We start from the raw sequence: 12,402 nt of genomic DNA on the forward strand, positions 1-12,402 counted from the left end.
ATTCTGGCTTTCCAGTAGGTCATGTATAATTTGGTTAAATGGCTGCTAAACCTGGTCATGGAGCAACTAGTTATGTACGTATTTTGGCTGCTTGGTGCAGTGGTTCTCAACCTTTGTGAGACCACAGCCCAGTAAATTTTGTTTCTTACAAGTCAATGCCCTGATCCCAACTATTTCACTCATAAATCCATTTCTGATGTTTAAACTTTATATGCAAATTAATATTAATATATCAAGTATTGCATAATCATAGTTCAATTATGTATTAACTTGCTGTTAAATATAGAATTAGATAGAAAAACATAGTCCTCAAACCCTGGGTGCAACGGACTTTTTGCGCCACAGCAGATGAAAACACCCGCACTAAAACTGAAGTATAGAATCAAATAAGACTGGCCGCAAATCTGGACTGGACCTACGGTTTGAAATGAGATCCAAAGCACTCTGTGGAGGATTTAACCTCGGACCTCTTCTTATTACAAGGCAACAGCATTACTTTATTCCACTCCAGAGGGTCATTCATGATTATAAAAGGAACCTTCTATCAAAAAGCCGGCATTTTCCCATAAACAGTACTTGCAATTTATTCTCTGCGATTTACAGGCTAAATGAAATCTTAATCTGTGATGAAGTAGCTAACAATCTTGTTAAGTATAGAGAATATTCAGACCGAAGCAACACGTGACAGGGGGAGGGGGGTCCACATTGAAGTGACAAGTGACATTGGACCCCTTCAGTCTGTAAGCATGCACAAAGACCGAGGCTACATGATGCGCGCCAATGAAGGAGCTTTCAGACTGAAGTCACAGATGACAAGCGACACAGTCTCCTTCAGTATAAAGCAAAACGTTCACCGTGCATGCAAGAACAACAGACCGAAGCGGCACGATGTACGCTATTGAGAAAACAGTGTAGTCCGTGCAACATGCAAGTGACATGTTTAGCTCATTGTCGCATTTCGGTTCAAAAGGTTGAATGAATTGCTGAGGGTCTGCTTCCATGTGACACATGTCACTTGTTGCTTCGATCTGAAAGTTCCCTGAGAAAACTGTACAGGCCAAGTGACAAGCGCCACTTGCAGCTCAGCTTATGTTGCTTCGGTTCGAAAGGTTGAATTTACTTCTAAGGATTGATTTCCGAGAGCAATGTGTCGCTATCATCTCAAAGCTCTGTTAAACAGGATATGTACACAAATTCACATAATACCTATACTTCTGCATGTGTGTTGTGAACAGTAAAAATTTTCAATTGTCCCGAAACATCGAATATTTTGATATTATCATTTGTTTCATATTTTATGACATCAACATTTAAATTGAGACACAAACATGTAAAAGCTTGTTTTAAGTCCATTTCATGGTCAGACGTGCTCATCAGGACTACATGTTTAGTTTTTACCCTAGCTTACCCATGCCATACGAGGCAGCTCAAAAGCCCATACTTTTTTAATCACTAAAATTCAAGAAAACATTTTATTGAATCACTGCTTCCTTTGCTGATCATGTGCAGTTATTTATGAATTAAAATAATTACAAAAATTACTATCATTAATGAAAAATAATAACCAATTATTTCATGAGTCTCTCACATATATTTTATCATTCACTAAAACTCGCAAAATTCATAATATTTTTTATTAATGCTTTATAGTTTGTAAATGAGCAGTTGTTTATTAAATATAATAATTACAATCATTACCAATTATTTGTACACTGTCACTGGTATGAGTGTATCCAATGAGACACATTCAAAGATGGCGCATGATATGCCCACCAAGTGCATTTTGCCTCCTAATTACATTACATTACATTTGTTTTTATAAACAAAAGTAATAAATAAATATTGGGAACATCCTAGGACACAATGTAATTTATTTTTCAAACAGTTGAAAAATCTAAAAAATAGAGGTGGTGGGCCTGCAAGCCCCCTCTCGGTAAGCTAGGGTTAAAATTGTATCTGAACCATTATGCAATATGCGTTCACTGGGATTGGCCAATATCTGTCTCTTGGCTGCTACATCATGTACATTTCTTTTAGCTAGTTGTAAAATATGTCACTACAAACCATGGCCGTAGGCAGGAAAAAATTTCGGGGGGGGGGGTTCATTCATGATTGTTCCCAGGGCGTCGCCAGAAATTTGAATAATAGAAATAATAATAATAATTAAAATTTCATAATAATAAAACAATTTTATTCCATAATAATAATACTAATAATAATTATTATTATATTATTGTTATATCCTTGAGGGGGCTTACTCAATCCAGCAGATGAGTGAATATCCAGCATAAGTTTATTTTTGTTTTTTTTACGTTTCATACAGTGTGTACTGAAATGCACAATTATTTTACTTCGTCATTAAGCTTTAGATACCTTCAAGAAAAAACTTTAAAACTTAGATGGAAATTTTAGTCATAAAGTTTTCGTTGTTTGACTTTAAAATTAAATTTTTGGAATTTTGAAAAGTGTGGAACCAGTTATTCTCTTTAAAAGCTTAGCCTGGTGCATGGATTGTAACCTCAATCGCGAACGTAATGCGCTACGAAACTGGAGGCACTAGGTTTGAACTCCTATCAAGGGGGATTTATTTTCGACTTTATCGGACGGGGAATTTAAAAGCTGGAAAGGGAATTTTGGGACAATCATAAGGGAACCTTCAGTCTATATTCCTTGTGACGCAGGAACAACACTGGAAAGATGACAGCAGAAGTGATAATGGAGGGGCCGCGGGTGGGCTGCGATTCCGAGAATAAATCCTGTTTCACTCAACTTTCAGAATTCCAAATGTATGAAAATTCTAGCTCGATCGTTTCAACATTGTCTCCTTGTACTTTTGTGATGCTTCGAAAAAAAAAATTGAAAATTTGTTACAGATTTTGATTTCTGAACATCCATTAATCCAACATGTCAGAAGTTTCGGGGGGGGTTGAACCCTAGAAACCCCCCTCTAAATACGGCCATGCTACAAATCTGTAAACTCATAACAGTAGCTTCAAGTGAAATAGGTTAGCTCTAATTGGTAAAAAGCCAAAAAAGCCAAAATTCCCGGTTTTTTTCCAAAAAAAGCCGGCTTTTTATCGAAAAAACCCCGTCTATTCAAAAAAGCCGGCTTTTTTGCAAATCTACTGTGGATTCATTAATATTCACAATGCAGCTTCCAGTTACCTTCTATACATTGAAGCCACATACTCACATGAAACATGATGTACTGTAGCACAGTGCTGTGCCACAGCCTTCCAAATCCCATTGACACTGCTATAAATTGGCAACACTATATTCTTTAGTGCTGTGTGCACATTCCTTGCAACAAGTTTCTTGTGCCTGGATCATAAAATTGGATTTTTTGCGGCTACAACTTTCCTAAGTACATTTTGATGACCTTGAAGGATGCCGCATTAGGTGAATGCACCCCACGGGGATGCTGACAGCCATTCATACACATTGGGCGACTGGCCCAATACAGAGTTCCACATGGGTGGGAGAACTAAAGCTTAATTTTCCAAAATATTACTTTTGTGCATATGTAGATGTCGCTTGATCCTTGTAGAAGTCTTATTTCCATTGTGTTATAATAAAATTTCCTTGCTTGCAGCCCTGGACCTTGCGCAAAACAGCAACGTGCAAGATGCCTTTGTTATCGCTGTGGAGCAGCAGGCTCGTGAACGACTCGAGCGTTTGTCAGCTCTCAAGAGGATCAAGCCTGTTGATATGACGAAATTATCGCAACAGGTAAGTTATTGCGATCTGTCATTAATGATAATTGTAGACAAACCTGCAAAATGTTATTTTAACAGCATGCGTATGATGAGAGGATGGTATACCATTAAATCAGACCAATGACCACCATTTACTTCAGAGGATCTGTGTGCCACCGCCATTTTCATGGTACAGTATTATTCGCCTCCAGGTGCGATGTGAAATCCTCCGTAACATAAGATGTCAGATCTGGATTTCAGATGGCAATTTTAAGAGAATACCTCAATGATGTGTGTGTTCAGAGAAAAATGGATTGGACGAGGATCGCCAAATTTACCAGCACCTCTAAAATGGCCACCTCCAAAATCCAAATATGACATCTTGTGATAATGCGCTATGGGGACACATCAAACAGAAAGTCGCCCATAATCGTTATCAGACAACTGGGGAACTTCAAGAAGCTGTTCGCACCTGGAGGCGAATAATACTGTGCCATGAAAATGGCGGTGTGCACACAGATCCTCTGCAGTAAATGGTGGTCATTGGTCTGATTTAATGGTATACCATCCTCTCATCATACGCATGCTGTTAAAATAACATTTTGCAGGTTTGTCTACAATTCAAAGGGTGGGTAATGGGACTTTTGGTACACCCTGTACATGCTACAATTCAAAAGTTCGAGGACTCGCCTCATAGTTCCTCACCATGATGACTTCAAAACAACGATGCACAAACGCCTTCAAAGTAATCCCCTTTGGGAATTTTACACTTTGCCAGCGCTGGTAAAGCTGCTGGAAGCCATGTTTTTCAATCTCCTGTAACTACACTCCTGCCATGCTGCTTTCACCTCATTTTCTGACGCGAAACAACACCCCTATAGATGGATTTTCATGTGGAGGAAAAGGTAGAAGTTGCTGGAAGATAAGTCCAGTGAATATGCAGGATGTTCCAGCACAGACGTCCCATGTTTGGCCACAAACTGGGACGAGTCTAGACCTATGAGCAGGCCGCTTACGGCGGATGACTCCCGCAAAAGACGTAAGTAAAACTTCCACATAGAGCTCCTTGTTTACTGGTCTGACCTCTGGAATGAATTCTGAATTGACAATTCCTTGAGAATGAAAGAAAACCATATAATTCGAGAACCGAAAATCCGGTAGGATCGATGCAGAGGGAAAGTCATGCTCGTGGTTTAGTTCATGGTATAACCTTTGAACGTCTGTGCTGGAACATCCCGCCTCTTCATTGGACTTCTCTCCCTGCAGCTTCTAACTTTTTTCCCACATAAAAATCATCTACAGGGGCGTTTATCGTGTCAGAAAATTAGGTGAAAGCTGCATCGCAGGTGTTCTTACAGCAGGTTGGAATACATAGCTTCTAGAGCTGCTTCCAGCAGCTTTACCAGCTGGTAAAAGTGCATATTTGCCCAAGGGGGGTTACTTTGAAGGTGGTTGTGGATCGGTGTTTTGAAGTCCTCGTGGTAAGGAACTATTAGCCGAGTCTTCGGACTTTTGGATTGTACCACATATTAATCACTTCTTGCACTTGCTACCTGAATAACATTTTTACTACATTGTTTAACGTTATGCATCTGCTTAGAATATTATGACTTCCAAGAATGACCAAAATTCAAGTAGGCCTATCGCCGTTCCTAGATCAGTGTGAAAATTCCACCGCATCCATACTATGGACATTTTGCAGATTGTGGATGTGTTATCATATCAGGAACACACCCACAATTTTAACCTCTGCTACCCTAAGGAGCACCTAAGAAAAATGTATCGACGCTTCTGAATGTATGTGTATGTGTGTGTTGGGGGGGGGGGAGAGAAACAGGTGGGTGGGTCGATTGGTTGGTTCTGTAGAACGCTTGCTGCTTCCCATACCGAGAGCGGAAATATTCACAGGATATTGAAAAGGAAAAAACACGTTTCGTTTATTGCCCAAACAATTTGCAGTAGTTGTTGCTCATGTGCAGAGATTGTATTGATTTCAAAATGTGCAACTTCTATTTCCTCTGTATTATAGCGTACGTACTACAAAGCATCACACTCATATTCTCAGTCTGTACTCTGTCCCGGGTGTCTCTGGAGCAGGCGAACGAAAACAAGTCTCTGCGCAAGTAGTGACGCGAGACTGCTCTGCCAATGAACACGGAGAGGGAACGGGAGGGCGATTGCAGTTAAAGTCCACGTGTTTACTTCGTTAATGTAGAAGAACGGAAGAAAGCCGCCACCATGAACGTGGATGGGGATAAACAGCGGGCGAGTTGTTTTCGTCTAATCACACTGAACCTTCAGCCAATGGACGCAGCTGTCATTCTGCTCGTCTAATCCACGTGGAGTCTGTCACATGACTGCGGATACGCTGTTGCCGTACTTTGCAACTTCAATGTGGAGACCGTGGGAAGGTACTTGTGCGCGGAGGGACAAGGTGGCGTAGAGTAGATGTGTGGCAAACACTGTGCGTTGAATGTGATTGTTGCAGCTGGTGGGCGCGCTCCGTGAACTTCAAAGCCAGCCGGTCGTTAACGTAGCCAGCGCGTCGACTTTTTTTTAATACCAGCCTTCGCAGCAGCGTGTACTGCTTTGCCCTGCCCCCTCGATCCCCCCTTCTCTGCCGCTACGCAGGGTCTTGCTTTACATATTCCGGGGATAGAGTATAAACCGCCGTGAAGAAAATGATAGTGAGGGCAAAACAAACAGCCCCGTAGCCAGACGCCCCTGTTCGACAACACATCTTACGGCGTCCATGATTGTGTACCAAAACGGAAGATAATAGGAATTTTATAACTTCCTTTAATGATTCCATAACAGCTGCAGTTTTAGTATCAGTGATTTAAGTTAATCATTAGAATATGATTACTTCAAACTGAATGAGTGATTTTTAAGGAGGCAACATTATTATGGTAGAAAATATGCCTCGTTTACCCCCCTCGAAAAAATTACCTTGCTTGCCCCTCCCTGGAAAATATCCTGCTTATGTATACTGTGCACCATTACGTTTTATCAGCATTTTTTATTTATGTATTTTTACATTGTAGTGTTGTATAATTTTCTCTATGTGGGTCTAAAAGATTAAATGAATATTTATATACTTTTATCTAGTTATTAGTTTCACATAGTTTTTGATACTTATTCTTTTTCAATTTCTTCATCCTTTCTCCGACCCTTCAAAATTGTTAATGAAGTGTGTTTCTCCATCTAAACTTCCTCCATACATATTTTGTGCAGGTTATTATTTATTGTGTGCCTCTTCACCTGATGTCTAACTCCAACTATAGTGGGGAGACAATGTTTAATTTATAACAATGATAACTATTCTGTACCTTTATTCCTGACTACCATGCTAAATGTCCCGGGTTCTATCCTCGGCCGGTTCAAATCCGGGAAGTTTTCTAACGTTGGAAGCAGCCCTGGCGCCCACCCAGCGTCGAATGACATGGGTACCTGGGGGAAACCCTGGGGGGTAAAGGTGGTCAGAGGCGTAATGCTGATCACATCACCCCCACTCAGGACGGGATCAAGAAAGTGTGGGGCATTACCCCCACACCCCCATACACCTTCATGGCGTGGTGCTAGGCACAGGGGAGCATTTTACCTTTTTTTTACCTTTATTAGCCACAAAGTCTCCTTTCAATCTCCTTTTCGGAAACAAGGATGTTATGGTTGATATTTGTAATGTATGTAGTTATTAATTACCACTTGGCACATAATAGTAATAAAAAATGCTAATTAAAAACTATTTTGAAAAATCATCATAACATAGTCTGTGATGTATGTATTAGGGATGGACAGATATGAAATTTTTGCCAATACTATTAAAATAACAAAACTGGTAACCAATAGTCTATCAAATCGATATAAAATTGCAACTATTCTTGAAGAACCGTATTGGTTTTTCACCTCCTTAATTAATGTGTATCACCAGGTGTGTGTAATGAGTTTTGATTTGGAAATTCATGTGCTTACAACCCTGAGTATATACTTTTATATTCAGAAAAACACTAACAATATGGCAGAAGTGCCATGGATAATATGGTACAGGGTATACAACTATATATAGAAATATCTGATCAGTACAGTTAACTGTAGATAAATCGATACATGAATATTCCCATATCAGCTGATACTCGAAGAGTGCCAATTAATTTGCCCCATCCCAAATATATAGGTATAAGTAGTTAAGTATAGGTATATCCAGGGGTAGGCGATAGGGATATCAATTTCCCTTATGGAAGTTTCTTTTACATTTTTTTAAAAATAATTAGTAAAGTATATGTTTTTCTTGTATCACGTGTATCATTAAATTGGAATAATAAACATACCATGATGAATTTTTGCAATGTTTTCTAGCCGAATTGTACAACTTGCAGTGATATGGTAGAGTTGAATGTGTTGCATAATTATTTATACTGTTAGAGCCTTCTTTAGGAATGCCATTCCGGTCAAATTATTAATTACTTGTAATCCATCTTGTATTAATTAATAAATTAAATGTGTTAAGGACACATTTCAAAATATGTAGCTTTAACTTAATTGTTGCTTAATTTAGCTTAATTCGTGGCTTTCTTACCCTGTATTTGCAATAATAATAATAATAATAATAATAATATACTGGCTCCTGAAGAAAAGGTCTGGCACCTGAATTATTTTTAGTTTATCTACCTCTGTGTATATAGCTATGTATGGAGAATCTAAATTAAATTGCATTGTTATTTTCAGATAAATTTCCTTACAATTATAAACTGACTTTTATATCCTTCTTACAGCTGAACCAGACACCTGCAACAGAGAATTCAGAGCTCAATGGCTTCATTGAAAGCAGTCCCATCTATGTGACTTCAGTTCCTGAACTAGGGAATTCTCATAGTGGGAAACAGGCTGTGCAGCAGGACCAGCAGCAAGATACCATAGGAAGTGCAGTGGAAAGAGTAGCAGAAGGTGCAGCTAATGCTAGAACAGGCTCCAAGCTGGAATTGGCCAACGGGCAAAGCACCGAGGAACTAGACTCCCGTGCAGAGGAAATTGAACTGAAACAAGATCTAAGTAGTGATAGTGTTCATCAACAAGTGCGACCAACTCCAACTCGTAGAACAACAAGTCCATTCCAGAACGGTCGGACAGAAGTTCTAATTGGCCAAGATGGTGAACAAACTAAAGTGCGAACTACTGCAATAGTAGAGACCAAAAAGGGTGAATGTGAGGATAAGTTGAGGTAAGATAAAAAAAAAGTCTTAACCAGTGCATTAAGATGTTTAATAAATCATATTAGTGAAATTGTGATGCGTTTAGTGCAGTTTGGTGGCCATTTGTTTGTGTTCAGCAAATCAGTGAACTATGTTTTAAAAGTTCTTAGTGACGAAAGGTTTTATTGCTTTATCTTCTATCAAATTATTATTTGATTAGAAGCAACTGATTGGTAAGTACATACTTTAAAAAATTTAATTAGTGAAGTTATGATAATTGTTTTAACAAATTTCTCCTCTGCTACATTTATATGAAATTATTACACATTATTTGCAAACACACATTTTAAAGTAATTACTTCATATATATATATATATATTTCATATCTTTCAACTTCTTACTATAATGAACTTTAAAAAGATCTATGATCAATTACTTACGTGTGTGAGTACGATTTGTCGATCGATCAAAACAATGTTTCAGAGGTCAAGACTGCCTCCTTCTTCAGGTTAATGCATATTCTTAGGCACCAAATGAAATGGACTGAAAACAAAAAAGTGTTAGTTGAGGATACAGGTTAAAGGTTATGGTAAAAAACACTTGCTGAAGAACCTGCATTGTAGCTATAAAACAGTCATTCTGTCCACACACAAATCTAAAACCACGATTATTATCATTATTTAGCTGTGAGTAATACGCACATCACAATATGTTACAACTTCTTAGTATGTGACAGCACATGAAATCGATTGGTGCATTTTTGTTATGCCATACATAATTGTTTACTAGTCTTAAAGTTTTTTTAAAAAAAATCTAATTATTCTGTAAAGTGTGAATTCTTGAGATACAACTTTGGAGTCTGACATTCCAAGATTAATTTTGTTGAGAGCTGGATGAGTGCATTCAGTTCGATTGGCACTCTTGTTTACCTTCTCCAACTTTCCCTATTGCTCGCATTGCTGGGTAAACACTAAAAGTCTGAAAATCTGATTCTTCATCAAAGATCAAACTTGAAATCGCTCGCACATTAAACTCCCTTTCTATGTGACCAATTGCTGGGGAATTTGCAGTGTATTTCATAATGTACATGCGATTCTGTTGGATATTTTACTTGCAATGGAAAGGTTATGTTTAGAAGTTGCTAGTGACATCAAATAAATGGTTTGAACTACCCAGAAAATGAATGCATATACATTAATATAAACTTTGATGCTATTTTTTACATTACAATATGAATGCTTAGTTTAGTGGAGTTTGTTTGTTGTATTTCTTGCACAAATATGTTGGGCATATTTTTCAACTTCCAGTAAGCTTCAAAATTAATGGCAGAGTAGATACAAAAATGAGAAAGAACACGAAAATGGTACATGCTTCCCAATGCCACTTTTCTACACAGTTGCCACCTGTGTTCAGACACTTGTCATAATGGAACATAATTTTTGTATCTCCTCATCCAAAAAATTTGCCACCTGGCTGTGCCGAGTGTTACATAATGGAACATCATTGACATGACAACACTGCACATGGGAAGTAGGGTTTAGAGCAGTCTCATATTAGTGAAAACCATTGTATTCCACACCTGTGCAAGAATAGTGTCTGGAAGTTTCAAGGAGGACAAACATGATGATGAGTTTGTTTTTAAATTCACAGAAAGTTAATTCGGATGGGACCAACAGTTTAAAGTTGGATCTGAAACACCATATGTATCCACCAGGAATCGAACCAGGTATCAAACCTAGGATCCCTTGATTACAAGGTGACGATGTAATCACAATGTGATTGTTGAGGTCTGCCAGTGTCGATGATGAGGGAGGTTGCAATAAGAGGGGCATGCGTTATGACAGATGTGGTTGAATAAGTGAAAAATGAACCGAAAATATCATAGGTGTTGCTAGTAGGTTTGCCAACCCTCCTGGAATCGAACCCACTCTCTCGGACAAGCTGTGTTATCTCTCAAAATGACGAGATTCATAGCATAATTTATTGCAAGCGAAGTGAGCAAGAAATATTTTAGATCTACACTCGGCCCCGTGAATCTCGGGGGCAAACGAACAAAAGCAAATCTCGATGCAAGTAATGACTTGAGAGCGCTTGACCAATGAAAGTGTGAGAAGGAAAGGTGGGGCATGAAGGGGGCAGAGTGCACTGGTTAGCTCTGATCACTTGCTTTCTCCTCTTCTACACTGTTATGCATAGCTTTTCTTCTTTGATTCCTGAAACAGAGTATGTTTCTCTAAAAACTGAGAACAACATAACTTGATAGTACACCAATACTGTCAATGGTCACCAAGACCTCTACTGTTTTCCAAATTTTGACATTTTCTTCATTCTGTACAAAGTGTAACCAGCTCCTGCTCCCCCTAGGTATGGCTCTGCACTTGAGTGCACTTTCAAGAACCCATGTTTTGTAACTAACAGATATTTATATTTACATGCCATGGAATAATGAAGTAATAAATGCTTCAGTTTGCCTTCCCCTCCCCTGTCATGCCCTTGACCTCTCTGTGGGTGCCCAGGGCTACTTGACTCATCTCATTGTAAGAATTATTGCCTACCAGCAAATGTTCTTAGCTAGTCTAAAGTTGAGATAGAAGAGTTAGCTTTGATTTAAGAGTTGGACAGGAATATGCACCCCCCCATTTCAACGATGCCCATAGAGAGTAGTACTGTCTCTTCACATTTTCTGAGCTGTCTGTTAATTACTGGTACAGATTCAGGGGTTTGGCTGAGAATTGTCAACCAGGATTTCACACCATCTGAATTCCATCTTTTCAGGAAAGTGGAGAAACAGCAGTTCATGACTAATGATCAGTTGTAAACCAGTATGCACGAATGAATGTATACCCAGGTGGCATTCATTTTTTTATGCAGAGGGGATACAAAATTTTGTGTTCCATTACATATACTTGAATGTGATTGGTGAATACAGTCTTAGCATAGCGATGCATTCACCTTTTTGCATATCTTCACTGTTTTGTGGTTATGTTATTAATTGATTGATTAAATTAAAATTTATTGGGTGCATCGGCACTTTAGGCCATTTTGCACCCTTTCGTGGAAATATCCCTTATCTAAAATTCTTACTTCAAAATTTAAACCCTTGGGAAAAAATAGAAGTGCAAGGTTGAAAAGGGACCTGCACAAGACAAACACAGTATGAATAAATGAAAAGCTTTCTCACAAACAATGGAATAGTCCGGCTCTTAGCAAACAGCTAAAACATTTGATAAAATTTGGTTGTCATCCCCCAACAGGGATGATAAACAGTTCGGAAGATTAAAAAATTCTGTCTGAGGAGAGCAAATTCGGCATATTGGTTAAGAAATAACACTAGTACATCAAAAGTGAGGTGTTCATCAACTAATGATCATTCAGTGCCTGTGTTGAATCACTTGTATGCACTAAACTTGAACCTGTAGGAATCCCTTAACATGGGCTGAGACATTTCAGCAACCAAGTGTGCTCATGCCATGCTTCTCTAAAAGTATTCCCTACTTTCACTACTCAGTGACCTCAT

The 12,402-nt window shown here is 38.6% G+C and overlaps 1 protein-coding gene across 2 annotated transcripts in view; it reads left to right on the plus strand.

Annotated features, from left to right (window-relative positions):
* sdt (MAGUK p55 family member stardust) overlaps positions 1-12,402 on the plus strand; it is a 225,424-nt gene that overhangs the window by 59,785 nt on the left and 153,237 nt on the right. For both annotated transcript variants that reach the window (XM_083111502.1, XM_083111501.1), the window contains exons 2-3: positions 3,593-3,729; positions 8,468-8,913. In XM_083111502.1, the coding sequence (XP_082967628.1) occupies positions 3,593-3,729; positions 8,468-8,913 (583 nt within the window). The remainder of the gene's footprint in view (positions 1-3,592; positions 3,730-8,467; positions 8,914-12,402) is intronic.

This window comes from Lepisma saccharinum, chromosome 25 (genome assembly GCF_977018435.1).
Source record: "Lepisma saccharinum chromosome 25, izLepSacc3.1, whole genome shotgun sequence".
NCBI lineage: Eukaryota > Metazoa > Arthropoda > Insecta > Zygentoma > Lepismatidae > Lepisma > Lepisma saccharinum.